Source organism: Aedes albopictus, chromosome 1 (assembly GCF_035046485.1).
Source record: "Aedes albopictus strain Foshan chromosome 1, AalbF5, whole genome shotgun sequence".
In the NCBI taxonomy this organism is placed as follows: domain Eukaryota; kingdom Metazoa; phylum Arthropoda; class Insecta; order Diptera; family Culicidae; genus Aedes; species Aedes albopictus.
The window spans coordinates 101,603,811-101,618,528 of record NC_085136.1 but is presented as its reverse complement, the minus strand read 5'-3'; the positions used below and the strand labels follow the sequence as shown (position 1 = coordinate 101,618,528).

General features: G+C 42.0%; 3 protein-coding genes across 3 annotated transcripts in view; 1 reads left to right on the top strand and 2 right to left on the bottom strand.

Annotated features, from left to right (window-relative positions):
• Window positions 1-14,718, bottom strand: part of LOC109398420 (transcription factor grauzone) — a 166,651-nt gene that overhangs the window by 68,086 nt on the left and 83,847 nt on the right. The gene's annotated exons all lie outside the window — the stretch shown is intronic.
• On the bottom strand, window positions 3,411-4,588 carry LOC109409421 (ATP synthase subunit delta, mitochondrial). Its single transcript, XM_019682864.3, has 4 exons — window positions 4,453-4,588; window positions 4,080-4,291; window positions 3,794-4,005; window positions 3,411-3,718 (listed from the first exon to the last, which is right to left on the bottom strand). Exons 2-4 carry the CDS (start codon window positions 4,288-4,290, stop codon window positions 3,656-3,658), a joined length of 486 nt encoding a protein of 161 aa, XP_019538409.2. The 5' UTR covers window position 4,291; window positions 4,453-4,588; the 3' UTR covers window positions 3,411-3,655.
• Window positions 4,732-5,332, top strand: LOC109398378 (MICOS complex subunit Mic10). Its single transcript, XM_019670722.3, has 2 exons — window positions 4,732-4,927; window positions 5,068-5,332. The coding sequence occupies exons 1-2, from the start codon at window positions 4,852-4,854 to the stop codon at window positions 5,199-5,201; spliced, it is 210 nt and encodes a 69-aa protein (XP_019526267.1). The 5' UTR covers window positions 4,732-4,851; the 3' UTR covers window positions 5,202-5,332.

The following is a 14,718-nucleotide window of genomic DNA, read 5'->3' as shown; positions in this document are numbered from 1 at the left end:
ACACGCCGACGTGAAGACGGCGTACCTGCACGGTGTTCTCGGGGAAACCGTGTACATGCGTATGCCGCCGGGTGTAACCACGAGGGACGATGGCAAGGTGTGTTTGCTACGCAAAAGCCTGTACGGGCTGAAACAATCCGCCCGCGTTTGGAATCAGACGTTCGGTGCCGTCCTGAAGCAGATGGGTTTCGAGCAGTCCAAGAATGATTCGTGCCTCTACGTCCGTCGATCCGGGAAGAAGTGCACCTACTTGGTGGTGTACGTGGATGACCTGGTTATTGCCTGCGAAGAAGAAGAATATCAGCACATCATGCGAGAGCTGAACCAACATTTCGAAGTGACGTCGCTGGGAGACATCAAGCATTTCCTGGGCATCGAGGTGGACCGATCCAGCAACGGAGTGAGCTTGACCCAGGCAACGTACATCCGAAAGTTGTTGGACCGTTTCGGAATGTCGGAAGCAAAGACATCGAAGTTTCCTCTTGATCCCGGCCACACCCAATCAAAGGAGGAGAATGACACCGACAAACTGCCGAACAATCATCAATACGCCAGCTTGATTGGTGGTTTATTGTACGTGGCCGTGAACACGCGTCCGGACATAGCAGCCGCTGTGTCCATACTGGGAAGGAAGACCAGTTGCCCAACTCAAGCAGACTGGCTGGAAGCAAAAAGGGTGTTACGATACCTGAAGCACACGCTGCACGACGAGTTGGTTCTCGGCGTAGATGGATCACCACTGAAAGTGTTCGTCGACGCCGATTGGGCAGGTGACTCGAGTGATCGGAAGTCAACATCCGGTTACCTGTTCCGTTTCGCTGGTGGTTCGATCAGCTGGAGCTCGAAGAAGCAAACTTGCGTCACACTGAGCAGCACAGAAGCGGAATGCGTGGCGCTAGCCGAGTGCCTCCAAGAGTTCCGCTGGGTCCGTCGAATCTTGGACGATTTCGACGTCAAGCTGTCCGCGCCGGTGGTCGTGTTCGAGGATAACCAAGGGGTGATCAAACAATCGAATTCGCCCACTATTAGCCGCCGTTCGAAGCACATCGAGACGAAATTCCACTTCGTTCGAGATCTGCTGCAGAATGGGGAAATCGACATCCGCTACTGTCTGACTGATGCGATGGTTGCGGATATGATGACGAAGCCGTTGCAGTCCGTCAAACTGAAGGGTTTCCGTGAAGCTGCTGGAGTCCTTCCGTCGAGGAGGAGTGTAGGAGATGACGACGTGAGGCGCAGCATGCCACGACTTAATTTGAATTAGAACATGTCGTTACCATGGTGACATGTGCGCATAGCATTAAGTTAGATGAATAAATTTTCACTTTACTGTAGTAGCTCATAGAACACACACGTGTTTTATTTCGCTGTCCGATCTACGGCCACTCCATTCCAATACATCTGCCTCTGCCCTTCCATCTTGGAAATTTGGATCTTTGTACCGTTGCAGCCGGATGTTCACCGATGATGTGGCTAGGGATTTTCGAGAATGGTCCTTGTGCGGCCTTCCCGTGGGTGTTGATATCCCTTTTGTCTTTCTGGGTTGTGGCTTCTCACCGCTCGATAGGTCATCTCTAGGCCTTTTCGACGGTTCTGACTGCACGCTTGGTTTGTAGGCAAGGTGATAGGCCTCGTCTTTGTCATAGCCCTGATCTAGCAGTTTTTTAGTCGTTTTTTACCGGCACCACTCAGCTTGATTCGGTCCATTTGCTGAGATTGTTCCGGATGTACAACGGTTGATCCTCTTGATGTCTTGATAAATAGTGACGCTTACTCGATCGTCCTCGTCGCTGTCTTCCATCTCGGAGTTCTTTGGAGTGTCCAAATTGATCGATGGACAACTGGACAGATTTTCCAGTGATTTACTATCTAGCTGTGCTTCGAGCTGCTCCAGCGAATCTCCCTGGTCAGTGTCCTTTTTTCCAGCTGAGAGAGGCAGTTGGCACCTATTGTTTTATTTTGTTTGTTGTTGTTGCTCATTGTTGTTCTCACGAGTCGCACTGGAAGTTAAGGTCGTCTGCGCCTGAGCCGTGCATTAACGCAGCAGGGGATGAATACTGTGGGGTTCTCCCTGGTACCCCACAGGCTCCGTTCGCGACTGAGTATTTGTTTCACCCTTTGCTTTTGGATGAATGAGGGAAAAACGAATAAGCAACTCAGATGTCCAAATTTGTCAACAAAGGCATAGACTCTGTAAGAGATAGGCAGCATGTGCTGTCAAATGCATAACATATCTCCCATACGCTTTGCTCTTAGCATTTGTAGAGCAGATAAAAAGCATTATGAATGCTTCCCAGCGAAAACACCTCAAGCAGTTAAAATGCTAATTAACAGCCGAAAGCGTTTGAATAACATAGCTTATGCTGATTCAAGGCAGCTATGCATTAGACCTGCTTATGTAAGGCAGCAAGCAGTTCAAATGCTTAATACAGTCTGATGTACGGCTTATTCAAATGCTTAGTGGTTACCTGGGCAATATTGGACGAACAACAGTTGTGTACATCCATTTGATATTCTTGGGTTGGCGACACCAACCCTCAACTACCTGAAAAGCGTTTTGCATCAGGTCGAAAAGGGTGCTGATGCACATACCGACTAACAATGTTAGGTAGTCCTCGGCAAACCCATACGTAGGAAAACAAAACCGCTATTATTGAGTTGCCTCAATAGCGTATCTGCTACGAGATTCCACAAAAGTGGTGACAAGACTCCCCCTTGGGGGCATCCACAAACACTCGATTTCCTAATCGCCGTTTGACGCAATGTCGGGAAGAGGAGAAGAGATGTCGGTTTTTTAGCATTTGGTGAATCCAATTGGGGAAATCATTGGACCCCGTGCGGCTTCCAATATGGCATCGACAGACACGTTGTCAAAGGCATCCTCGATATCTAAAAACACCCAAGCAGGATTTTTTGAAATTTGTCAACAGGTTTTTGTTGGAAATTCCGGATAGTTTTCTGAAGAAATTACTGGATTTTTTGTAGAAAAACCTAGAGAAATATTTGTTGGGATCTATGGAGAGATTTCGTAAGTCTCTGGAGGTAGGTATTCGCGAAGGAGATTCTGGATGAATTTCTGAATCTTTGAGCGCACTCGTTGAAAAAAAACTGTGGAGGAATATTTGAATGAACCCCTGGAGAATTTGTGAAGCAATCTTTTGGATCGGTTTTTGGGACTTAAATCTCATGAAAAATAATCGGGGAAACCTCCGATTAATCATGATCTGTGAGCTTATAGCACCAGGAACAAGGAAATACTGGTATACGATAAGAATAGAACCCAGATCAGATCTTCAGGCTAAAGCAGATTGAGGCCTCTGATCTCTAATTTTACACTTGATAAACATAAATGAAGTATTAAAGGAGATTTCTTTTACTTGCCTATCGAATCAACGAAGGACGACGCACGATACGCTTCTAAACTCGCTGTCTGCTTGAATTTATTAACCCCCTCGCTTCTTGTTCTGCACCTTCGACTTGGCTGTACTCTAGGTAAGATGCTCATCCACTAATCCGGAAAACGTTCAATTGGTTTCGCACTATTTCGACCGCATCTCTGGTGCTGCTTGAATGTTTTTTTGTAGCTCCTAATAATGTGTTTATCAACAGAAAAAATGTTATATCTGAGATGGCAGTTTCCGCCGCGATCGCGCGCTTATTCGGCGGCTTTCACCAGAGCCTCAGCAACTTCCACTGCGATTCCGGCTTCGGCACGTTCCTGCAATTATAAAGAAATAGCGGCAATAGAGTCATCGTCGACTGACCGGATGTCTGTGTCTGTATTTGTCCTTACCTTATCAGTAGAGGCGGAGGACAGTTGGCTCTGGGCGCTGGACAGAATTTCACGGCAGGCGCCGGAGTCCAGGTCCTCAACGGGGTGAGCTTCCTCGGCCAGCACCTGGACGGAGGAATCCTCGTTGACGGTGATGGTACCGCTGGAAACAAAGATTTTCTTGGTGGCACCATCATGTTCGTACACGGTGACCACTCCGGGCTTCAGGACGGCTAAAAAGGAAATTACCACCATTGAATGTAAGCTCACTATTATAGTCATTACACGATAGGAAGGTTCTTCTTACCCAGGGTGGGGACGTGCTTGGGCAGGATACCGAAGGCGCCGCTGAACGAGGGCACATCCACCTGCCGGATGTTGGCCGAGTCGTAGTACACCTTGTTGGCGGCGGCCAGCGTGAACGCCATCTCGTCGGCGTAGCCACGGGACTGCATCGAGCGCAGAGCCGGCCGGACCGAGGCGGCCAAACGAGCAGTGCTTCTCAGGGCGAACGACATTCTGGATGTTCCGGAGGAGAAATTATGTAATCGGAAAGGGGGAAAAAGAAAACGTTATTTTTCGATTAATCCAAAACCAATTAAGCACTAACACAAGCTGTTGCCGCTAAACAACAGTTACCCTAAACAATGACGCCGAAAACAATGGGAATATTCACTTACTTTTGATTTTACTAAAACTTTTTACACTGCAAAACCTCGAGAATGTGCGCAACCACGAAGAATGTCTGCCGCAAGCTGTCAAAAGAGAGTGCGAGTTTTCGATGTTTACGCAGCGCCAGTCCGACTCGCGTTTGACAGACGACGAGGGATAGGGCACCATTCGAGTGGTGTCGGAGTTTCAATGAAACCCTTCAGAAACATCTAAACGGATATCGAAAAAGAGATGCGAGCCAGTGTCGAAAGAAGCGCTGAAGCAAAACAGAGAAACGTCAAAACCGATCGAAAATCATCATCATCTCAGCCAGAGTGCGGCAGATTTTTGTGTCTGGTGGTTCCATCGTTTCAGAAAATCAGTGTGCGTGTGGAAAAAATCGACCCGCCTCGCATTCACCCGGCAAAATGGCCCAAACCTTCGCTGAGGACCAGTACGGCAAGAAGATCGACCGCTGCCTGACCGACACGCTGGTCAAATTCGGTAAGTATCGCCTCCCAGTTTGCTAGGAACAATTGAAAACCTTGAACTTGGGAGCTCTTCCGATCTCGAGTTACATAATTTCTGTGGTGTTGCTATTGTTTGTTGACGTGCGTCTTCCACCAAACATTCTTCATCCGTAGGTGGTGGCCTTGCCCTGGGTACCGTGTTCTCGCTGTTGTTCTTCAAGAGACGTGCGTGGCCCATTATCATGGGATCGGGTTTCGGCGTCGGAGTGGCCTACACCAACTGCGAACGTTCGCTCAATAGCAAGTAGAGATTAGGAACGGGACAGTTCCGGAAGAGTGGTGAAGTGTCGTGATGGAATCGTGATCGGTGCTGCCGCCGCGTCCGTGGCGGAGATGCGGTTTTCTTAATAAATTATCTTTATGTTGAAGAACTCGTCAATCACTGGTGGTCCCGTGTAAGTATACTTTCCGAAATCCTTGTTATTGATAAATTTAATAATTAAAAGCGGCGTTTCTTGGAGACATTGTAGTGATCCGGAGTTGTACGAAGAGAACGTTTAATTATAGATGGCTGAAAAGCTGCTGACTTTCTCGGCTTCTCGGCGACTTAAGGTCTCAACCCGGACAAAGCATGCTTTGCAGCATATTGTTATATTAGAAATCTCACAATTTACTGTGACCATGTTCTCCCAATAACCATTTCTGCATTTGTACATCGTGTGGCAGTCATGAAGATACTCTATGCTGAAGGAAGTCAAGAAAATTGCCACGAAACGTTCCTGGACCGGAATTCTAATCGGTCACTGTCGACATGTTTTTGCCGAATGCCATGCCAGCGCATTGGCCGCTATAAAGGTCCACGGATTTTCAGAAGAATATGTATAGAACTCTAAAGAACAGTTCAGTTCCACAAAAAATAGCTTATACTTTGTAATTCAGTTATTAACATTACCTACGATACCATGTTGCTGTTTTAAATTGATTCAGGTCAACTTATATCAAACGCCGAGCGTGTGGTAGAGCACCATCTTTGTCGGTCTTGGACGATGTTCCTCCGGTTTGCCCGAACGTAATCCGTCAAAATCCATGCTCCTATTTTGACATTTAGGGATCTGAAATATTCTTTCACCGCTTGCAGCCAGCGTGTTCTCTGTGCCGCAAACTTTATCTGCTTCCCTGCTAAGGTTTTTTTTTATTCTTTCCTCTGACATTCGCACTACGCGTCCAGCCCGCTCAAGTCTGCCATATATTGTTCGTTTCATTTTGTGTACACTCGCTACAACTAGTGGGTCATGCGTCTACGCCACACACCATTTTCTAAATTCCAACCGAGAACTGTCTGCTGCACACTGCAGTCAAAAAATCCAAAAAACTTTTCAGTCTACCACCTTTAACTTTCACGTCTCGTGACGGCAGACTTGTGTCCATGACTTTTTTTTTAGAATGAAAAAATCTGCTAATCCGATACCAAAAAGGTATGGGTCTTCACTAAAAACTCATTCTCTCTCTTCCTTACCTTCGCGGTACGCCAGTTAGGGATGTACATGAGCTCTCTATTGGTAAGCGTTCCACTAGCTACCGGCTTAAGTTGTCTTCTCTTCCCTGGAAGATTGGGCCCTGCTTATAGACTACCCTTTGAATTCAAGTTCCATGAAGGGGCGATGTTGCTGGCAGTAGTTCCTCCTCTCTGGAGCCACCAAATGTAGGCGTCAGCACAATCTCCCGATTGGAGTGGTGGTCCTCTTGCGGTGGGACTAGACCAAATACTTACTGAATCCAGCAGCACTCTTGTCCACAGCTATCGCGGTGACAAATCGACGCTGATCAGAATGACGAAACCCACAATCGTTTCACGGTACCGTTGCGAAGGGATACAGTATTACATTCCGTGTTTGCCGCCAACCAACAGACTAGACGGAACGCGTTACTTTCGAACACCGATACTACTCACTCAGGGTAGGAGGTTCAAGAAGGAGAATAGTTAAAATCGAACGTCCAAATCGTTTGTGATAGCATTTAAGCATTACTGCCAACGGTCTCGCATTCGGAACCTTAGCTCCGGTCCCATGGTCCGGTTGTTCACCGTCCCTCTTAAGTTTGGTCTCTTGGGACTTGATTTCCCTGCCCTTTTGCGCGTTTCGCAACCGACTTGGCTGCCTGGTTACTTGCGTTGGCCGTTACCTTCTTTCTCTTTGGCTTTCCGCCCGTCTTTGCCGGACGCATCTCCTCTGCAGATTTTGACCATGCAGTTCGAGCTGTAAGGCGGGTTGACCTCTTCTTTACGGCTCCAGCGAGCTGCATAGTTTTGTTCTGCATCGTCGCTTTGCCAGCAAAGAGGAGGCTTTCCGCTCCTCCTTGCTCGCATCAGCTGCACTCCGGTCTTCGTCCAGGAGATCATACTCCTTCTTGGCCAGAGCCAGCGATTTGCGGATGTTGTTCAGCACGCTCTTGTAGCCGATCAGCTCGTCCTGCTCTTCGGCAACTATCATCATCTTTGGTAGCCCGCTGCTGTTGCGGTTCAGCGCTCGCGTGAGGTCATCTGCGCTGTCTCGTGCTACTCCTGCCATCTGCTCGCTGGTGGGTACACCAACCCCTCGTAGTGGTGGTCTCGACAGTCCTCGTCGCGCGAACGGGTTCAACGCCGTTCTCTCTGCCTCTCCACTCTCGATCACATTGTTGTTCATGGATTCAGTAGTAGTCGTCATTTCTGTTGGGTCGCCCTTAGAGCCGCTGTCCCTCACTGCAAATGAAGTAGTCGCCAATCAACCTGGTGGTTATCTATGCAAGCAAGGAAGCAACCCGAGGGTTGGCCCAGGCCCTTATGGGGCCTCTCAGATAGTTGCATAAGCTGGGCACAGGTCAGGAACGTACTTTAAGGGCACGCCACGGTTTTATGGTATGGAAGACAGCGCCGAAATTAGCCCATCTGCCGTTTGAAGCATGACCAGTGTACATACCATAATCAGGAACTGCGGAAGCTAACAGGTATTCGTCTGGTCGAGTGTAGGTCTGTGGAAGAATACGTGAATGAAATAAGCTCATAAGCATACGGAGGTTGGCTTCAAAGTGGATGATACATGGCTAGCCAGTCTGCTGCCAGAGAATTACGAGCCCATGATAATGGGTCTGGAGGCTTGTGGCACGAAGACGCTCCCACCACGTTTAGAAGACTCCGTTGAGGAGCAACATGATTCGAGGCATTGTGATCGGGAGCGCCCGATCGAAGGCAAGTGTTCTTCTATCCGATGTAGTAGTCCAAATCTTCCGCAAGTTTCCATCCCACAGTTATTTGGTGAACCTGAAAGTTATCGAGAGACCATGGCAGATACCAACCGAAAATATTGGGTCGACGCGATGAAGGCAGAGTATCAAGCTCAAATCGAAAACGGCACCTGGGCGATTACGTCGTTACCACCAGTAAAGAAGTAAAGCGTAAAGCGTAAAGCGTTGAAGAATAAGTGGGTGTACAAAGCCAAGACCAACCCTGATGGATCAATTGAGAGGTTCAAAGCGAGATTGGTGATCAAAGGATGTGCGCAAATCCAGGGTATCGACTATGCTGAAACGTATTCGCCAGTAGTTCGTTATGCGACGATCCGGTGCCTGATGGCAAAGGCAGCTGAGAACAATCTTTCAATATATCAGTTAGATGCTGTAGTAACGGCTTTCTTGCAAGGTGAGCTGAAGAATGAAGAGATTTATATGCAGCAACCAGAAGGCTTCGAGGACGGGATGGGAAGAGTTTGTAAGCTACAAAAGGCGCTATATGGTTTGAAGCAAGCGAGCAGAATTTGGAATTTGAAATTGGACAAAGTACTACGCAAGATGGGACAAATACGTTCAAAATATGATACCTGCGTTTACTATCGAGTTGACGGGGACAAGATGACAATAGTTACGATTTACGTGGATGATTTTCTAATTTTTACAAACGACGACAAGATGGCGGAATATGTAAGGCAGGAACTGATGAAGAAATTCAAGATGAAAGATCTTGGTACAGCAAAGCAAGTGCTTGGACTAAGGATTACGAGAGGAGACGGAACGGTATCAATAGATCAAGAATCCTACATCGACAGCTTGCTGGAGAAGTTCAATATGACCGAGTGCAATTCGGTTCAAACGCCGTTGGATGTAAACCAAAAATTGAACAAGACGATGTGCCCGAAGACAGAAGCAGAGCGGAGCGATTCCAAGCAACAACATCAAAATTAAGGAAAATTTTTAATTCATGATTTTCTATTGAACTGAAACTTTGCACAGTTTTTCAGTTCCATCTAAATCGCCATTTTTCGATATCAAATTTTTATTTAGAGCCACGACTAACTTTTCAAAAGGGTGTATGTGAAAATGGTTCAAAAATATTCAAAAATATGCACAGCAAAAACGGATTGTTCGATTGTTATGAATTTTTCAGCAAAGTTAGATAGCTAAATGGTGATTTCTAAGAAAATATACACTGTGAAAAAAAATCTATTTTATCATTGAAAAACATCATTTTTGTCACAAAAACTCAAATATCTCAAAACCCTATCTTTTTACCAACTTGAATTTTTTAGGGAAAACGGTCCATTGTATTAGCAATCTACCATAAAAATTTGGTGATGGTAAACTAATAAACAAAAAAGTTATAACATTTCAAAAATTTCACAATTTTTACATTTAGTAAAAAAAATTTTTCTGTGTAAATTATTTCGGCCGGGAATCGCGATTTGATGCTGATTTTATTGTTCAGCAAAGTTAGATAACTAAATGGCGATTCCTAAGAAAATATACACTGTGAAAAAAATCTTTTTTAACATTAAAAAATATAATTTTTGTCACAAAAACTCAAATATCTCAAAACCCTATCTTTTTACCAACGTAATTTTTTAGAGAAAACGGTCCATTGTATTAGCAATCTACCATGAAAATAAACAAAAAAGTTATGACAATTCAAACATTTCACAATTTTCACATTTAGTAATAATTTTTTTTAGTGTAAATTATTTCGGCCGGAAATTGAAGTTTGATGCTGATTTTATTGTTAATGGCCTTGCGTGAGTAAAACAAGTTGTTTTTATTATATATTATATATACATATAATATAATATACTATGTACCGTAATGTTCCGATTTTATCACGCCCTCCGCGCATTAGTCGTTTATTCATTAATTTGCTGTTACATTTGAGGACAAGTGTTTTCCCTCTTCTTCAAGATGAATGTTGAAAGCGTGTTTTGCAACGTTAAAAATATTGAAATGGGTATAGATGTTGAAGAATATTACAGGGCATTTTTGAAAAGGGGCGTAATTAAATTGTTTAAACAGATGTCGCTGATGGCAATTTCTCAGTTGTTGTCGTTTTCGAACTTCCTGCGCCCTGCTTTACCGATGATATACAGATGGCTCGTTTGTCAAATTCTAGACGGCAGGACGTGCAAATGCGTAATTTTGTACACAATGTGGACATTTGGGCATAACCAGTCTCTTTCAGTTTATCTATGGTGCTTTCGGTGAGATTTCGTAACTCATTTGAACATTTTTTTTTTCATCAAACGGTCTACAAGAGATCGTTGAGTTGAAGACCTTTGAGAAAGCGACTGTTCATCTTGTTCGTTAGATTATAATAAACAAAATCACTTATTAATTTTAACTTACTTGTTTGGTGTTGGTGGCTGAAGAAAAAAAATACTATACAATTTTTAATATTCATAGCGGTAGTATTTTTTTGTTTTTTTCGTGAGCATTGTCAGGTATGTATACAGACAAACAAACGTAACACTGGCGAAATTTTCATTGACCACGCCTTCAACGATCATTTTGAATCTTGGTTGTGGCTTTCATAACAAGAAGAGCGCCCATCGTTTTTCTTTGCGTTTGACGTTTCACACTAGCGCCTTCTGATGACGATATTGCACAACGCAGTGTTTCGTGAAACATTTCCACCAGGTGGTGATAGTGTGAACTGGGCGATGAATTTTCACTAAAGTTGTTCTAGGCGTTTCGTCTGTTTGTCTGTGGTATGTACCTCTTATGCATTTGTTGTTGTTGAAGTTACTCGCATTCTTCCGATCATAAAGTCTGTTCTCTACACACTTAATTTTGATTACCGCACGGTGTGTCTGGTATAAGAAATTTATTACAAAAAAATAGGCATCGCTAATTTTTACGTTACGTGAAAGTTGACGCTACTAGCTTTCATTCAAGCCCAACATCGAAATATTCCATCGGGGGAACTTTTTCATACAAAAATTGGGTATGTTTGTTTAGTAGAAATAGGGATTAATTTGGAACCGTTCATTTTGTATGGGGAAAAACAGTATTCTGAAAAAGTTGTTCGAGATCCCTCGGTGGATTTTTTTGAGGGACCGTGCAAATGAAAGCTGGAAGTCTCTATTTTTGAATAGCGAAAAATTTGGCGATGCCCAATTTTTTGTTATAAACCTTTCCCATACACACGCCGTGACCGAGTTCGGTAATTTTTTGACGAGATTAAAACTGCTGAGCACCGAACTCGTTCAGCAAAAATGCAGTGTTTACCTTTTCCATACGATTTTGACAGTTGTTTTACTGAGCCTCAGTAAAATCGATTACCGAAACTACCGAGATCGTACTGCTGTTATAATCTCGTCAAAAAAGTACCGAACAGGCAATTCAGAAATAAGTGTGTAAGAGGGATTTTTTTTGCGGATAAACTAGACGTATACGCGTATAAAAAAACTTTTATTATACAGCTTTTGTCTTAAAAATAAATTCAATTCCATTTTTCTTATAATCAACAGCTTTTCAACACTATCAAGGGATTTTTTCACCAGTCACGTACAATAAAAAGTATGACAATCTCAATATTTTTGATCACAACACTGGATCGCGTCTAAGTTTCAAATAGATACTATAGTAATTACGAATAATCAAACTAAAGTATCATGAAAACAACTTGTTTAATTCAGGCGGTAGCCTTTACAATAAAATCAGCATCAAAATATAATTCTCGAAATAATTTACACAGAAAAAATTTTTTTTTTGTTACTAAATGTAAAAATTGTGAAATGTTTGAAATGTCATAACTTTTTTGTTTATCAGTTTACCATCACCAAAATTTTATGGTAGATAGCTGATATAATGGGCCATTTCCCCTAAAAAATTGAAGTTGGTAAAAAGATAGGGTTTTGAGATATTTGAGTTTTTGTGACAAATATCATATTTTTTCAAAGTAGAAAAAGAAATTTTTTACAGTGTATATTTTCTAAGGAATCATCATTTAGTTATCTAACTTTGCTGAAAAATTTATAACAATCGAACAATCCGTTTTTGCTGTACAGCTTTTAGAATATTTTAGAACTATTTTCGCATACACCCTTTTGAAAAGTTAGTCGTGAGTGAATATGAAGGTTTAATATCAAAAAATGGCGATTTATATGAAATTGAAAAACTGTGCAAAGTTTCAGATATTTTTGAAATGGTCGCTCAGGATCGACTGACATGACTCCGTGGAATTCCTCAGCGAGAATTGATGAGGCGAGTTCCTTTCCGACAATGGGTAGTTTGCAGTTCTTGGCCCAATGCATAAGACCGGACATTTGTTTTGCCGTTAGTTCTGTAAGCAGTTTTTGTTCTAATCCTGGAGAAGTACACTGGATAGCAGCCGAACGAATTTTACGCTATTTGAAAGGATCCAAAAAGATGAAACTTGTTTATTCCAAGAAATCTGGTAACCAATTCGAGGCGTTCACAGATACTGATTGGGGAAACGACGTGGACTCGAGACGATCAACCAGTGGGTACGTCCCGAGCAAAGTCTGACAGCAAATTGAAAACAAATTTTGATGTTGTGATATTGCAAATTATGATAATTCAGGTTGTTGTCGTTTTGGTCGTTTTAACGGTTAAAAAATAAAAAAATGAGAGCATAAAAATGTTCCCGTAACAGCAAGTTGAAAGCAAATCCTGCTATCAGTGATAGCAAATTGATAACTGTTTTTGCTATCAGTAAAAAAAAATGGGAAAATCGATAAATATAGGGGTTTTTCGATTGATATGGAATTCTAAATGCCATTAGATAATTACACTAACAGTATATTCTTAGAGTTATTTCACAAGGTTGGCTAAGAAGTTTTGAAATACCTTAACAACTTATTTTTTATAATAGTTTGAAGTGACAGCAAAACGAAATCTAAATTTGTAATCAAATTTAGTCAAGATAATCTGATATCAAAATGTGATATCAATTTGCTGCTGAATACAAATTGAGTTTTCGATTTGCTATCATTTTGTTGTTAAACTCTGCTCGGGATTTGTTCAGAACGGTGGAGCAGTAATTTGGAGTTCCCGCCGGCAACCTACGGTAGCATTATGAACTACGGAGGCGGAGTATATGGCTCTTCAGCTACGACACAGGAAGCTATCTGGGCCCTGTAGCATAATCGGGCTAATAATATTAGCTACAAGTTACAAGTTACAAGTACTAATATTACAAGTGCTAATAATTTGTGTTGCATAAAGGCTCAATTTTCCACTAATATTATTAGCACTTGTAATATTAGTGACCATGAAAATACAAGTTGTTTTGGTTCATTTACCTGTCAAAATTCATCCGACAGTTCACTATTAATTTGAAATGGCAGTTGATGTTTGTTTATATTCTGCATTTTTCGCGTAATATCCGGATTGATTGATTGATTTGTCTTTATTAGAGAGACTTTCAGCCCTTGGCAGCAATATCCGGAAATAACTTCATTTATTCCGAAGTTTTGCATTCTTTATACGATAGATGAAAAAAAAAGCATATGCTGTTTTGATAATTTTCGGCCGCTCTGACGAAATATTTTTTTACGAAGTATGGCACTGCAAGTACCTAGATTTTTAGTAAAATGTCCCAAAGATTTAATAGTACTGGTTGAAAAACAATGTATAAAGATTTAGCAACATGTATTATGCTTCTTGTTAAAACCCGAAGTGATCTGGGATGCAAAAATTGAGCTTTTATCTACTTTTATATGTCGCAGCTCGATTCGAGTTAGTTTATGTATATTGTAGCTCTTGATTAGCTTAATGATGCGCAATACAAGCAATTGATTCAAATTTATTTCGCATCTGCAACTTTACCTGTGCTTATGCAGTGACCATAATACAGGGGATAGACAAAATGATCGGGACAGGCAAAATTTTCACTTTCCAAAAAATGTTCAATTAGCTGTAACTTTTCGAAAAGTGCATCAAATATTCTCAAAATTTTACTGTAAGTTCTTCAACTAGTTGTGTATCAGTGGACAAAATTTGGAAAAGATCGGACAATTCTTTACGAAGTTATAAAGATTTTTGAAAATGGTAAAATTATCCGACAGGCAACTTTGAGCTGTTATATCTCCGGATTCAATTAACCGAATGTAATGAGATTTTGACCATTAATGACTTATATAATGAGCTATGAAAATCCATTGACTTAACTTAATATTATTAACACGGAAGAAAATTATAACGGTTAGATTATTTTTCTAATAAAACACCAAATTATCCAAAACATCAACATCGTTTCAAAATTCAAGATGCAAATTATAGTTCATTTAGTTTCGCTCTAATTGACTTATATATAAATGCGTTTTGAAGGAAAGTAACAACATAGCCGACAATAAATTGAAAAAGTAATGGGATGCATATTAAAAATAGAACAATTTACTAAAAAATCGTGAAAAAATAAAATCGCTATAACTTTTTCGCTTGTCAAAAAATTCAAGTTAAGTCAAATGTTTTCAGAGTTCATTATATAAGTCATGAATGGTCAAAATTTCATTGCAATCGGTTCATTGAATCCGGAGGTATAACTGCTCAAAGTTGGCTATCGGA

What these genes read in the sequence shown, in the direction of transcription:
- LOC109409421 (XM_019682864.3), bottom strand. Translation starts at nt 4,290, where the DNA reads ATGTCGTTCGCCCTGAGAAGCACTGCTCGTTTGGCCGCCTCGGTCCGG. An exon ending in CAAGCACGTCCCCACCCTGG is followed by an intron (nt 4,006 to 4,079) that starts GTAAGAAGAACC and finishes TTTCCTTTTTAG; the next exon opens with CCGTCCTGAAGCCCGGAGTG. An exon ending in CCTCCGCCTCTACTGATAAG is followed by an intron (nt 3,719 to 3,793) that starts GTAAGGACAAAT and finishes TTATAATTGCAG; the next exon opens with GAACGTGCCGAAGCCGGAAT.
- LOC109398378 (XM_019670722.3), top strand. Translation starts at nt 4,852, where the DNA reads ATGGCCCAAACCTTCGCTGAGGACCAGTACGGCAAGAAGATCGACCGC. An exon ending in CGACACGCTGGTCAAATTCG is followed by an intron (nt 4,928 to 5,067) that starts GTAAGTATCGCC and finishes CTTCATCCGTAG; the next exon opens with GTGGTGGCCTTGCCCTGGGT.